Genomic DNA, 14,944 nt, shown 5'->3' on the forward strand with positions numbered 1-14,944 from the left:
CGGTACAGGGAGGGCATGATGCCATCTCTGTGCCCTCTGCTCTGCAGGAGTTAAATCCTGCTTCAGCTGGCAGCTCAGAGGGAAATGCAATGGGTAGGAGCAGCTCGCCGTGCCCAGGCTGAGGTCAGCAGTGAAGGCAGTAGCCGGCAGTGCCAGGAGCCGGCGGGCTCTCTGCAGGCTCAGCATCTCTTGGGCAGGGACAGTAAGGGGAAGCTGGAGCGGCAGCAGGGACCGGCACCCATCACCTGGGGGTCTGCGGCAGGAGCTGGGAGAGGGGAGCAAGACGGTGCCGAGTTTGTGCTGAGGGCGCTGCCATGGCCCTACGGGGCACTCACAACGCCATTAATTCATTTCTCTTGCTTATGAGAACGTCAGGCAGTGCTTCCTGTCCCACTGGGTGGAGTTTCAAGTTCTGCAAAAGTTTCAATGGGGTGAAAACAAGAATACCCCCAGCCCCTCCCGCGCAGCTGCCAGCATACGCACCACCCTGGGCTGTGCAGCAGCACCCAGGAGAAACATCCCCTTGGGCACAACACCTCCGGGAGCCTGAAAAATCGTTTCCTAATTGCCATGAAGTGGATACTTTCTTATCTGGGTTTAGGAAAGTCTGAGCTACCCGAGCTGGGAAACGACCGATTCAAGCAATCAGGATCCCCATTTTAATGCAAAGCTCAGTACGAGCTATGGGGTCTTGGGGTGTGGGACAGGACTCGCCCATGAGAGGAGCTAACCCTCTGGGTGCTGGGAAGCCGTCTCCACTGGGACAGCAGCCAGGACAGTCTGACGGAGAGCGCTTCCCTCCCATCCTGAGGAGGAAGGCGAGCAGGTCATCCTTCCGGAGAAACAGCCCCGGTTCCAGGAACGGGGCCCCGCCGGGGGTCAGCTCTGGAGTCATTCCTTCCCATCACCCCACCACGTGCCTGGACTGCTGCCAGCAGCACTCTGGGGTTCCCTACTACACCCTGATATGCTCCAACCTCTTTGCTTTCGCTCCTTGGTTGTTTTGCAATTCTTCCTGTGCAAGGTCCGCACCCTGGCAGCACCTAGCTGGCTTCAAAGAGCCAGTGGCAGGCGGCCAGGCTGCCCCGCTTGGCTTCCCTGAGCCCTCACCCCACTCCTGGCAGCGAGGGGTGCTCAGAGGAGCCTACCCTAGGGGATCCTGTGCGTAGCGCTGAGGCAGAGGGGCTGTATCCTCTCTCCTGGCAGCAGCAGGAGGGACAAAGACAACGGGAAGGTCACCTTGCTTCACCTCAAAGAGGTAAGCCCTGGGCAACCGGTGTCTGGGCACAAGGGTGGGAGGACGGAGAAGGGACAAGATCAGAGAAACTTCCTGTGGCTCTGAACAGCCTGATCTAGTGTGAGGGGTCCCTGCCTATGGCAGGGGGTTTGGAACTAGATGATCCTTGAGGTCCCTTCCAACCCTAACAATTCTGTTTCCATGACTGCCCAGCCAAACTCGCCGCTCCCAGCTGGGAGGTGACGCAGCGGTGCCGGGGCCGCCTGGGCAGCCGGCCCAGTGCTGGGAGCCACCGGAGCAGTGCCTGGACGGCTGCGATAGACTGGAGTGGCCCCGTGAACACGTCCCGATAGACCCGTGCTGAGTCACGGCTGGGAGGCCCCACAGCTTCCCCCTCCCCGGCGGCAGATCCCGGCCCTCGCCCCATCGCTCCTCCCCGCTTGAAAAAGGAAGGAAAGGGCGAGCCCCAGCCCTCCCCGGGGTGTGAGCGCAGTTGAGTTGCCCGAGCCACCCAAAGCCTCCTGCCGGAGCTCTGCAGAGCACGGACGGACTCACCACAGTTCCACATCCCGCAGTTCCTCCCTGTGCTGCCAGGATGGACGGTCGACAGGACAACACCAAGGAGCCCGAGATCGAGCTGTTTGTGAAGGTGGGTCTCAGGGGCAGAAAGCTGCTTTTCGGAAGATCCCCACAGGCTCATCCCCACCAGGCTCCAGCTGGGTGGAGGTGGTGGAAGTCTGGGTGTCTTCACATTTTGGGAGGCTGGAGGTGGGTACCGAGTGTGGGATCACTCGCCATGAAGGCCGGCTAAGCAGGTGCCCAGAGGAGGGGACCAGGCACACGATGGCGTGGGTACTGGTACAGTGTCATGCCCAGCATCCTAGAAGATGCCCTGGTCTTGTGGTGGTTGTGTACCCCAGGAGAAGAGTGCTGCTGGCAGCTGGGGTAGGGAGGGAGCGGGCACACATGAGTCTCTCGAAACCCAGATAAGACAAGCCCCAGCTTGGCATCAGCAAGCGGAAGGGCTGAGAGCAGCCACCCCAACATCTGAAAGCCAGAGTTGCGAAACATAGTGCAGGCGTCCCGAGGAGCCGACCTGGGTGCTCACCACGTGTGGGTGGGACGGAGTGGCTTTGCAGAGCAGCCCCAGGGGGTTATCTGCTGGAAATGATGCTCCCCCTACCACCCTCCATGTTAGGCAATTTTTCAAAGCACTGCCCCTAGAATATTTTAACACTTGTGTTCAAAATACCTGCAGCAGACATGTAGGGTGTAGACACTGAGGAGCGAGAGCTGGCAGCTCCTCACCACATGTGCCAGCAGTGGTGCCAGCAGTGCCCTGGGACATGCTGTCAGTGACAGTGGCTGGAGAGTGGTTTCCCTATAGCCACTCAGCCCCACATGCTTTGCTCCTCTCCTCCCAAGGCAGCTGAATACTGAAAAGGACCATGGTACCTAGCCAGAGGCACCAGCTTTCCTGGCACAGGCACCTGGCAGTGTTGGGCACTGTGCAACACCTTGCTCATGTTATAGCTAGAAGGGCTTATGTGAGCCTTCACAGGATGGATTGCCCCTTCTGCTTGCCAAAACCATGGACACAGCAGTGCTTGCCAGACACCCAGCTTGGCTGAGCCAGATCCAGACATATATTTTATCTATAAAAGTAGTTCAGGTCTTGAATTCCCTTCTTAACACCACCTTTTCCTTGGGAAAAGGAAAAGAAGAGGAAAATGATACATGAGGTGACCACGATGGTGGCAGCACACTCAAGGGGATTTTCAGAGGGGAGGAAAACAGAAAGCAAAGCAGCAGCAGCAGGACTTCCCCTGTGCCTTAATTTAGCACAAAAAAAAACCCTTCTGGCTTGTCTGCTAACAGACAAATTGATGCTGTGCCTCCTCCTTCCATTCAGGACCCAGTTTTACCAAAGTCACAGCAGTTCTGCCCTGCAGATGGGCACCTTTCACCTCTCCTGGACTGGGGTCTGCCCTGAGACGGTGCTGCTGGTGCAAGCCTTGATAGCTAGAAATCATGGGGCAAGGCATTGCTCCCACAAGTGCTTGCTAGCAAATGCTGAAGTCTGCTTGGCAAGGACGGGATGAGGAAGTGGTCCCCAGGGTCTCACCCAGCTGTGGTCTCAGTGAGATCATTGTCTCAATGGCTGGGGAGCTCTTCCTGCCTGGGAGAAACTCTGCCTCAGCCCCACAAGACATTGAGCCATCTGCAAAGCTCCTCCCTAGCTTTTGGGGTGGCTGCAGGAACCATGAGCAGGTCCCAGTGGGTGCTGGGCATTTAGCAGTGCCCCAAGCACACAGAGCTGCTGGTCTCCTCCCACCCCATTTCAGGCTGTTTCACCCAGGAGGAAACCACAGAAACTACCTCATTACTTTGGGTTTTAATGCCTCATGTGGTCTTGTGAGGCCTCAGAATTGGGGCAAAAAGCCTGCAACTCCTTGGAGATGCTGTCCTGGCCCACACTGACTTTATCAATCTTCTGGAGGAGAAAAGAGTGAGGAAAGTCAGTCTGGGGGAGCCGCAGACTTTTCACCCCCACCTCAGTCCCTGCTGCAGCTCGGGGAGAGCAGGGGAAGAGGCTCTTTCCGGAGTAGGAAGTGAGGAGTGATGACTACCCTGCCATGCTGTGTGGCTGGGGAGGGAGGGGTTGTAGCTATGAGCCTCTGCAGACCTCCTTCCCCTGAGCCATCCTGGCTGCTGGGGATCTCCTCATGGCCATGGGGCTGACTGTAGGGCTATGCCAGAGCCCGGTACCCCCTGGCAGAATCCAAGTGCTGGTGGAGCTGCCCTCCACTTCCTCCAGATAAAGATTTGGCTCTGAGCATCCTGGGACAAGCCTGGCTTAATATTTTTTTCCCTGCAGAAGCTATCCTGATTTTCCTTTCGCTTTGGTCCAAAATTCCCCACCTCTTATTTTTGAAAGGCAAGGGGAAAACCAGCTCAGAGGCTGGAGCTGCAAGGCAAGTGCGGAGAAGCCTGAAGCAGGCAAACTCAGCCTGAGCCCAGAGCAGCTCCAGCAAGAGACATCCCATCCCACCCCCCACCCCCAGTGTCCCCTACCTCACCGCTGTTGCCCTTTGTGTAACTTCACCAGAGCCTCCTGCTGCCTTGGCTCCAAGCAACAAGATTAGTTGCAGTTCAGCCCTCTCACCTTGTGCTTGAGCAATGAAAGCAAAGGGAACTGCAGCCAGCTGCTTGCCCACTCCTTGGCCACCAGTGTGGGCTGTCTCAAGAGAGCAGGGAGAAAAGGGTGAGTCCTCATACTGGCCAGCCACAGAAGCATCTCCTCAGCTGTTGGTGTTGGAGATGCTCCAAAGGATGGCATCATCTTTGGCTTGTAGGTGTCAGTGATGATGAACAGCCTGGGAACAGAGGTGCCCTGCTCTCAGACCAGTGAACAGCCCTGGAGCTGTTGCTGACTCTCTCAGCTCCCTTCCAGAGCATTTTGTTACCAAATAAGCCTTATTTAGTTATAAGCTAACACAGGAGGTTCCCCAGCAGCAAGCACCCAGCAGCATTTGTCACTTTGGCCTGCAAAAAGCCTCATGTGAGAATTCAACTTCACTTCTGGGTACATCCCAGAGAATCAACACATGTCTCAGGTCTCATTCCCTTCCTCAAAAACATCATTTCATGACAGCTGAGCATAGGAAATACTGGTTAAAAGTGGTTTTCATTCCTCTGGAAGCACTAAAAGGTGTTGGCATAGAGAAAAGGGCCCCACTGACCACTCAGAAATTTGGGGTTTAGGTTTACCATCTTCTTTAGGGTGAGTGTGAGGCTTGTGTGCTCCTCCTGAAGAAGCTGAGCACTCCAGAATCTACAGGTTTCTGAGTACCTGTAGATAGAGACAAGTGATTTACCTCCAGCCCAGGAGAGCCAGGCACAGGTCTCTACCTCTGCTATTGAAGCATCCTCAGCCATCCTGTCTGTGAGGGAGCTGGTGTGAGCTGTGCCACCCCTCCCTGCAGTGGCAGGGCTGCCACATGCGCTGGAGGACCATGGCTGATGTGCAGCTCAGGAACCAGTTAATACTCTTAAAGAAGTTGAATTTCCTGTGAGCCATTTTATCTCTCACACAACAGCACAACTTCCTTCTCTGAGCAGCATCTGTGCTGGTTTTCATGCACTAGGGGAAACTGTCCTGTTCCTCTTGGCCAAGCTCCTCATAAGGAGTTCCAGGACTTTTGGCAAAGGGCATTTTTAGCTGCTACCTAACAAGGAAATGGGCTTCCTCCACCTGCTGCTCCTTTCCCTCAGCAACACTGGATGAGCATCGTTGGGTGAGAGTCTGATGGAACTCCAGCAGGTTGTCCATGCTCCTCACTTTCCCACGTTCCCATCCTGGTCACAGAGCAGCCTGCTGAGTGCTAAGATGATGTGGCTGTGTCCACGTAGAGGGCTGAAAGGAACTATCTGCACATGACTGAAGCTGTAGGAGCTGGCAGGTCCCTCCCCCATTGATGCCAGGTAGGATGCCAGTGTGATTCCACCTCTGCACAGACCTGCCACCCCCCTTCTTCTCCTTGAAGCCAAGGAAGCTGCTTGGGTGGTTCTTGGCCATCACCAGCCTGAGGAAGTCATGCCTGGATTTGTCAAATGTGCAGAAGACCAGAGCAGACACTAACAGCACAGGAAAACCACCCGTTCTGTTCCTGGCAAACATCAGCACCCTTCCCTTCCTGCCGTCCTCTCCTGCCTGGCCTCCCAGCCAAGAGAACCCTCCCTTCCTCCACATCCATCACCCTTCACTGCTTTCCCTGGCCTCCTCCTCCTCTTCCTCCCAGCTTTATCTCATGTTTCTGGGAAGGGTCTGACCCCAGGAACCCCAAGGATACCCTCTAAAGTTTTCCAGTATCAGCAGGGCTCAGAAGTGTTATCCTCCAGCTGAGCCTCTGGTGCTAGGAGGGGCAAACCCTCTGTGTGCTTTCCTTCTGAGAGCAGCTCTGGTGGATTTCTACCTTCAGGCATTCCAGCTGGGCTGGGTGACCCAGCTGATGGACTAAATCCCTGTTTGTCTGCTTTCCTGGCAGGCTGGTCTGGATGGAGAAAACATTGGAAACTGCCCCTTCTGCCAGCGACTCTTCATGGTGCTGTGGCTCAAAGGGGTCAAGTTCAACGTCACCACAGTGGACATGACCAGGTGAGATGGCACCGTGGCCTAGCCCTGTGCTAGCACTGGGGCAAAACACTGTTGGCTCAGCTTCCCCTCTGGCACTTTTCTCCCTCCTGCCCACCATGCCACTGTGAGCAGGACAGGGGTGACAGTCTCTACCTGCATGCTGTGAGGTGCGGAGTGTGGCCAGCATCATCTCTATCCGTGTGCCAACACAGGCATGGCACTGGAACTGTCTGTCCAGCTGGATGTGGTTATGAGTCCAAGGCACCATAGGGCAGATCAAGAGACTAAGGGGCACTTCTCAGCCCTCCAAACCCCTCAGAGTGTGCAAAAGGAGAGGCTTCTGGTCCTGTGCCCCCCTCCCATACACCTACCTCAGCAGTGTCTGTTCATCCTGGGAGGCTGGTGGGCAGATACATGCTGCAGGCTCTGAGCCCACTTGTTTTCTCCCCTGCAGGAAACCTGAAGAGCTGAAAGATTTAGCACCAGGCACCAACCCACCTTTCTTGCTGTTCAACAAAGAGCTGAAAACAGACTTCATTAAGATTGAGGAGTTCCTGGAGCAGACCCTGGGCCCACCCACGTAATTGCAGACTCACTTGTTCCTTTTTGGGGCTTGCTGCAGCACTGCAATGTGCTCAGCAGATTGGGAAACTGAGGCAGGGTGCTTGGAGGTGCCTGAGAGCAGCTCAGGGAGGAGGCTGGCTCCCCACCTTGTACCCTGAGCCATGCCAGGGTTGCAATACTGAGGGGCTGCACTGAGCTGCAGGCTGAGGGATTGGGCTGGGATGGAAAACAAGAGGAGGAAATGCACTGGTGCCAGCAGGCAGGGCTGGGATGAAGAGGGGGAGCATGGGGAGGCCCCTACAGGCACAGAGACCCCTGGATGCAGGTGGGTTTGCAGCTGTCTGTGGCAGTTGGTGTTGAGGTTGGGGGCAGGGAATGTGAAAGCTCCTCTGCCTGCTTGTGCTTAGCAGAGTGAAAGCAAATACTCATACCACTGGGCAAAGGTCTGCTGGGAGGGTCTGGTGCCCCCAGGTTCACACAGGGCACTGCCCACAGCCACCCAGGCCCCACCCCGTGGCCACAAGCTCTCCTAACACTTGCAAAAAGAGGAAGCTTCAAACACATTAATGAGCTGCCTTCTTGGATGTGTTTGCCCTCGCAGCGTGTCCTGGCACACATCAGCAAACAGGAGACAGTTCCTGAGGAAGTCATGGGAGCTTCTGGCATCCCCAGACATCATGACAACATGCACCTCAGGGCTGTGCTGGAGCTGCCTGTGGGCAGAGCTCTGCTCAGGGGTTCTGCTGCTACCAGCATCCCCAGACCATGGGGTTCTCACCATGGTGTTTCTCTGGCAGACACCCAAGTTAACACAGCTCCCAGAGAGGCAGATGCAGTCATTTCAGTCTCCATTCTCCCATAATCAGCTGCATCCCCCAGTACCAGCCCTGGGCACCATGGCCCAGGAGATAACAGCTCAGGACCACACAGCAGAATCTCTGCCTCCATCCTTGCCTGCACTGACACAGGTGTCTCTTTAAAGGTATCCACACCTGAGCCCTAAGTACAAGGAGTCCTTCGACGTGGGCAGTGACATCTTTGCCAAGTTCTCAGCTTACATCAAGAACCCACGCAAGGAAGCCAATATCAGTGAGAACTGGGGGTGGGGGCAGTGGGGCTGGGATCTGCCATGCTGTGGGTGGGGAGATGCTTTGGTCTGCCAGCAAATCCTGCCCTTGGGACAGGGTTCCTGCTGCCCTCTCCACCAGCTTCCCTGGGCAGCAGAAGAGCGGGCAGGAAGGGTGAAGGCTGTCCTGTGCCCTACAGGGCTCCTCCTGTGCAGGCATGGGGAGAGCAAGGGCTGGAGGGGAGCATGGGGCAATACTGCTGGGATCTCCTGGCAACAGAGACACTGGCCAGGGGCCAGCTGTGCACCACTGGCTTTGTGTGGCCCTGACAGCTTTGTCCCTGTGTGCAAAACCTGAGAGGGGCAGCCACCCTGGCACAGCCCTGGGCTGTGCTAGGAGCCCAGGGTGCCAGGCTGACTGCATTTATTTCCCTGGCTGCTCAGCTTTTGAGAAGGCCCTGCTGCGGGAGTTCCAGCGGCTGGATGTCTACCTAAACACTCCTCTGCCCGAGGAGATCGACCAGGACAGCGTGGAGGATATCACTGTCTCCAAGAGGAAGTTCCTGGACGGAGACCACCTGACGCTGGCTGATTGCAACCTGCTACCCAAACTGCATATCATCAAGGTAATGGCATCAGCTCCCAGGGCCATGGTGGTGGGCACCCACTCCAAGAAGGGGGGTGGCAGGGTGAGGTGATGCAGACAGGAAGCTGGAGTTCCCATGCTTGTCCCCTGCTCCAAGCCGGAGAGCAAACTTCCCCAGGGCCGGGAAGTCTCAGCCTTCTCCTCCTCTGCTCTCTAGATCGCAGCCAAGAAGTACCGCGACTTCGAGATCCCGGCAGGCATGACGGGGGTCTGGCGGTACCTCAACAACGCCTACGCCTGCGATGAGTTCAGCCACACGTGTCCTGCCGACGAGGAGATAGAGCACACCTACGCCAGCGTCGCCAGGAAGATGACCTAACCCCAGCGTGCTGGTGGCACCGCCCCGGCCGAGCCCTCCAGCTCTGCGCTCCTGACACAGCTCAGCCCCAGCCAAGGGAGGGACTGGAAGGGGTTTAGGTCATCGCTGCCCCTCGCCTGTCAGAAATATCACCCTGCTTCACAGCCTCCCGCTGCTCTTCCTCCTCCTCCTCCTCCTCCTCTTCTGCTGGCTGCCTGCAGCCCCTGGGTGCCAACATTGCTGACAGCATGTACGGACTGGTCCCTGCGTGGCTGCAGGGGCAGCTGCATCCCTGCTCCCCCAAAAGGGGTCTCGCAGCCTGTGGCCACGTGTCACAGGAAAAGCCAAGCCCTTGCCTTCTGCAGCTGCACTTTGATGGAAGAGATGAGACCCTGCAGATGGCTGGGCCAGCCTGGTCTCACCATCTGCTGCTGCCCTGCCCTGCCAGTCCTGTGCACTCAGGAGGGAGCATCCTAGGGTTCCTGTGTGTCACCTGGGCTGGAGCTGTTCAGATTTACCTGGTCACCTCTCCGCACCCCACAGCTTGTGCTCTCCTCCACCGAGGCATCCAGGCACCATCTGAAGACACTGAAAGGTTCTGCCCTGGTAGTTTGTTGTAGTGACATATTGTTGTTACTGCCAGAGTTGTATTGTGTTTCTGAGTCCCCATGACAGTGTAGGGCAGGAAGATGCTGGGGGTGATCCAGGAGCTGCTGTGGGAGGGAAAGAGGGCTGCAGGGACTCATGAAGGTCTGAGGATCAAGGCATCCTTCCTATGTCTGTCAGCACCCAGGGCAATGTGCTGCTGACTGCAAGCTCCCACCTGGCTCCTGTGAGCCAAAAAGCCTCTCCCTGCCTTGCAGGACACTGCAAGAGATATAGCCATGTGTAATTCCAGCTTCACCACCCTCTCCCTGGTCTCCCCTGGCACTTCAGTTGGAGATGGAGGCATGGGGTAGGGAATTAATTTGATTTCCACATTCCAGTACTGGAGAGCCTATGAGAGCCTGCAGAAGCTGCTTTGCAAAGTGCTGTGCCTGTAGGAGATGTGCAGGCAGGCTTGATGCTCCCTGGCCCAGCGTTGTGCCTGTCCAGTGTTGTGCCCGTCCAGTGTTGCTGTGCAAGAGGAGTCAGAGCTGCTCTGCATGGCCATGGCATCCCTTCCTGCCTAGACGACTCCCCAAGCTCCCCCAGGGGCTTCTGCTAGTGCTCAGCACTGGTGAATCCACCCAGCCCTCCCCAGCCAGCCCTGTGGGCAGACAAATACTGTACAGTGAGTGCAGGGGGGAGACGGTGACGCATCCCCCGGCCCTCACTGCCTCCCCCTCTTTGCACTAAGGTGTGTCCCTGCAAGCCTGCTGCTGACAGCACCAGGCTGTGGGACTGGCTTTGTTATTGGTGGGTTTTGGTTTGTTTGGGTTTTTTAAACTAAGAACAGCAATAAACTCTATTTTAATATGCCTTGGCTGGGCACTATCAGCGTGTGGGCCAAGGCCACCGGGAATGGAGGGTGCTGCAGGGGTTGGAGGGCTTCCCCGTGGTGGAACCTCTTTGACATCTAGCATAGGTGGAGCTGTAGACCCTGGTCTCTGCCATCCTGGATCGTTGGGATGCACGTGACAGCTCCTGCTCTGCCCGCAGGAAAGTTGCCTCCTCCCCAGGGCATGTGCCCTGTGATCTGCCCACACCATTCAAGTGACAGTGGGAGGGTGCAGAACCTTGCACACCGTGGGGATGGAATAACCACAGGATGCTGCTCTGTTGGGAGGGGTTTATTCAGCTCCTGCTGGTAGGCAGCATGTCCCTGCCAGGCCACAGTGGTGGCTCTGCCTCGCTGTAGGTCCCAAAGGTCCACTGTCTTGCACCCCAGATCCTCAAAGGACTCCCCCTATCCCATGGCATGCCTCCTCTGCTGCAGACCTTTCCCCTTCCTTTTGGTACTGGAAACCTTCCAAAGTTCTGTGCAGCTCAGCCCACAGTGAGGTGTGGGGTAACATGGGGAGAAGGCACTGGGTGGGGGCAGCAGGCTCACTGGCAGAGCTTCTCCTGTGCCCATCACTTGGTGACACAGTACTTCCAGAAGCAAGCTGGGAGAAAAAGGAAAAGACACCCATGGAAGGGGCTGCAGCAGACTTTGGCTACAGCTGGAAAGTCGAAAGGAAGAGAGCTGTCCATCTCTTTTCTCAGGGTCTCCTTGGACTTTGAAGTCAGTTCTAGGAGCACATCCTAGGAGTTGAATGATTTAGTCCACACCATGGGCACCTTCCACCCCAATCACAAGTACCCTCCACCCCAAGTAATGAGCATCCTTCACTCACAACCGTGAGCACCCTTCATCCCAAGTCAGGAGGATCCCCCATCCCAAGCCCAGCCCCTGCTTTTTGCAGGTCAACAGTAGGTGAGGCCCAAGACCCACTGGGAGCTGGACACTCACTTCTCTTGCTAGGTTGCTGAGGGGCCTGGTCTGTTTGAGTAAATCCTTGGCTCTGGATCTCACCCACTGCCACCATCTTCCAGAGGAGGGCATCGAGGTCTTCCACCTGCCACAGCACAGCAGACCCATCATAGATGTGTGGTGTCCACCTGCAAAAAACAGCCCCAAAACCTCTTCCCCCCCGCTGCTGACTCAGGGAGGGAAGCACCTGAGCAGGACCTGTGTCAGTCCCCATTTACTGCCCAACAGGGCTGGGATTTGCTGAGATCTCGTGGGCAGCTCATGGGAGTCCCCTGCCCCATGGCATCTCCCTGGGCCACCCTCTGCTGTGCCAGAGAGGCACCTTCACTCACCAAGTTGTTGGGGACATCCTCCTGGAGAGTGCTTTTATTTCCTGAAAAAACAACCAGACAGACAGTGTATGAATTGCCTCAAGCAGCCAGGGGCTGTGGGTCCAGCAAGAAGGGCAGGAGCCAAGGGAGGATACATCAGGAGAGGGATACAGCACCATTGCCTGCTTCTCTTCATGATGCCCTGGGAACAGCTAACCTGCAGCACTGCTTTGTCAGGACACAACCCTTCACCTCTTCAACAGCATCCCAGTGCTTGCCCCCTTCCACATGTGTCTCCACAGCAGCCCCATCCATGGGTCCAGTTCACCTTGAGCTCTGTGACTCACCCTTGCTGCCAGCTGCTTTCTGCTGGTGGCTTGCCCCTTTCCCCAGTGCAGACAGAGCCTGGTTCAGGTTCCTGGGTGGCTGGAGTCCTGCTAGAGGCTTGCTATCAGCCATGAAGTCAGCTGCACCATCAGGCAGGTTAAAATCCATTGGCATAAGGTCTGTGTTGAATGGGGAGACAGTGACAAGGACAAAGAGGCTCCTTTAAAGCATGCTTGTTCCTTGGGCAGTGGGATGGAGAGCCTGAGTATTGTCTACAGACCCCAAGAATGGCAGGCATGTTGTTTGAGGGGGGTGAGGGTTCATCTCCTCAAAATGCTGGTGTGGCACTGCAGGTGTGGCCTCAGCAGTGTTGGACAGAGGAGAAGAGTCATCTCCTTTGATCTGCATTGATGCTCTCCACAACGCAGCCCAGGACCACTGATGACTACCTTTGCAGTTCTGCTGAACTGTATGAAGTCCCCTCTCAGCCCATCATGTAGTCCCCTTTCAGCCCATCTCTCCAGCCTGATTTTGTTTAACTGGAAACCAGCTGGTGTGTCAGGGACTTTCCAGCACTCATCCTTCAACTCATCCCTCCTCCAGTGCCTGCCTGTTCACAGCTCCCGGCAAGCTCCCCTTAAGCTCTGGGAGTTGAGCAACCCTAAGAGCTTGACCTTGGGGTTGTATTTTCTTTGCCTTAGACAAAGTGATCAAGCTGTCAAAGCTCTGGAAGTCCCCAAGAGTTGGCTGAGAGACGAGAGGAGGCCCTGTGCTGCTCACTTCCCAGAACACTGGGAGGTTTGCCACACTGGGGCTGCTCTCAAGGGCGGCACAAGCTCTAGCCAAGGGACTTTTCTCTGGCATCAGGAAGCCCAGGATGTCTAAACCATCTGGTAGGTACCAACATGTACAGCCCAGGAGCACGGGGTGGGTATGAACGGGTGACACCAGCACAAAGCCCAGCAGATACTGGCTCTCTCCCCCAGGGCACTGGCTGCAGGCAGTGGCACACGGTGAGGCACTGTGCCGCAGCAAAGCTCCTGGCACATAGCGCCATCAGACAGTGCCACACTGACACGGTGCCATCAGACAGCGCTGCACCAACATGGTGCCATCAGACAGTGTCCCACTGATACTGTTCCATCAGACATTGCTGTGGCTGTTGGGGGGTTGGTGCCAGCCCTGTGACCAGAGCTCAGCCCACGTCTGACTCGAGCAGCGCAGGGGGCTCACTCCACCTGTGAGCTGCAGTTCCCTCATCTCCACGGAGGGTGTCAGGAGAACATCGAGAAGAGGCATGTTTAGTTTGCACGCCCCAGGCTGGCTGGTTACCAGGGCAACGCTGTCTGTCACCCCAGAGTACCAGGACACCTCACCCAAACTCTGCTCTCTGCAGACCACAACAGCCAAAGCAGCCGCTTGAGCAGAGGATGGTCATCTCTTGTCCAACCTGGTCACACCAGGAACGGCTTCAACCCTTCATGCGCTATTCCTAACCATAATGGGGAAACCCCTCCCCAGAAACAGGGGGAAGTTGTGCTGCTGTGCATGCCTGCAGCAGCGAAGCCCCCCTGAAACACCAGCTACGAGCCACATAGTCTGAGCCAGCGCTCGCTGCCACAGCCCCCAGGAAGCTCCCATTGCTGTGGAGTGGTGCACAGGGACAAACCTCACCTGTCTGTCAGGCACAAACACCCCTGCTGCTCGTCCTTACCTTGGGCACTGCTGCTTTCAGGATAGGCAGGATAAGCACTGATGCAACAAGCTCTCAACAGTAGCACCGAGGTGATGACCATGATCTGGGAAGGCATCTTCTCTCCTTCTCCAAGTCTTGACCAACTCCCTAGGAACCTGTGAGTGAGGGAGTGTGGGGTGCTTCTCTTTTAAGTCCTCCATCTCTCTGTGATCAATGTGCTCTCATCAGGTGGGTAGCCTTTTCTCCTGCTTGGCCATCAGTCCTGGTGACAGGAGACAGCTGGCCCTGCACCAGTTCAATCTCTGTCACTCCTGAATGTGGACATTTGATAAATGCTTTGTTGGGTTTGCAAGAACTCTGCTGGTTACTGTGGCTGGAGTCTGGGGTACTGGGGTCTGGAGGAGGATCAAGAGTGAACATGGGGCCGACACTTGGACAAAACATGTGGATCCACACTTCCTTTTTGAATGAAGGGTTACCGCATCTTCCATTGCTTTCACATCTCATGGCAACATGAGGACAGTGGCAAAGCCTTTGGCCTCTCAGGCATCCCAAGCTGACTCTCAGTGGGTGCCCCAGTCCCTAATTGCAGGACTCAGCAAGTGACAAGATGCAGACTCCAACTGTTCACTGTGTCAGCAGGGATCTGGCTCAGGTCTCCCACATCCAAGTTCCTCCAGTTTCCATTTGAGACCCCATCTTATTCACAAGCTTCACTTCCAATCTACCACTGTGTCACCCAACTGGATTTGTTCCTTATTAAACCTTTTTGCCTGGTTTCAGAGAAACCCAGCTGAAACTGGTCACTCTGGGGACCTCAGACGGGCCAGCTCTGCTGTGACAGCAGCTCATGGCCTTCTTCACACAGTGCCACATTTCTTGAGAGCAGTGAGGAAGCATTTGACAGACACAAGAAGATCTTAAGCTCCTGGGAGCTGCAAATCAGCTTTGGGTGTTCTCCGTGGGAGCCTTTCCTGAGGAAGGTTGGACAGGATGCTTGGGAGCCTGAACATTTATTTTGCAACCAAGAGGTTGAACATGACCCTGCTGACCACAAGGCAGGGAGACAACAGTGTCTGCACAGCCAGGTGCAGGCTCCCATTTTTCATACCGTGGTTGAAGGTGCATTAACAAGAGATCATTACTGCTGTCTGCAACCCCCTGTCTGCCAGGCACAGATCAGACTGGGAGACAGATGAGTCAAAGT

At 56.0% G+C, this 14,944-nt stretch overlaps 1 protein-coding gene across 1 annotated transcript; it reads left to right on the forward strand.

Annotated features, from left to right (window-relative positions):
- The first annotated feature begins 1,021 nt into the window (after nt 1–1,021).
- Nucleotides 1,022–10,409, forward strand: LOC137447892 (chloride intracellular channel protein 2-like). The gene is made up of 7 exons (XM_068151862.1): nt 1,022–1,258; nt 1,451–1,886; nt 6,286–6,395; nt 6,829–6,954; nt 7,921–8,027; nt 8,449–8,630; nt 8,808–10,409. Exons 2-7 carry the CDS (start codon nt 1,833–1,835, stop codon nt 8,967–8,969), a joined length of 741 nt encoding a protein of 246 aa, XP_068007963.1. The 5' UTR covers nt 1,022–1,258; nt 1,451–1,832; the 3' UTR covers nt 8,970–10,409.
- The last annotated feature ends 4,535 nt before the right edge of the window (nt 10,410–14,944 follow it).

The sequence above is a fragment of the Melanerpes formicivorus genome, unplaced genomic scaffold (assembly GCF_026170545.1).
Source record: "Melanerpes formicivorus ecotype bairdi unplaced genomic scaffold, bMelFor1.0.p_v2 SCAF_22, whole genome shotgun sequence".
Classification (NCBI taxonomy): Eukaryota; Metazoa; Chordata; class Aves; order Piciformes; family Picidae; genus Melanerpes; species Melanerpes formicivorus.

Excerpts from the sequence above, each read along its gene's own strand:
- LOC137447892 (XM_068151862.1), top strand. The coding sequence starts at position 1,833 with ATGGACGGTCGACAGGACAACACCAAGGAGCCCGAGATCGAGCTGTTT. Across the intron at positions 6,396-6,828 it reads ACCACAGTGGACATGACCAG|GAAACCTGAAGAGCTGAAAG; the intron begins GTGAGATGGCAC and ends TCTCCCCTGCAG. Across the intron at positions 6,955-7,920 it reads CAGACCCTGGGCCCACCCAC|GTATCCACACCTGAGCCCTA; the intron begins GTAATTGCAGAC and ends GTCTCTTTAAAG.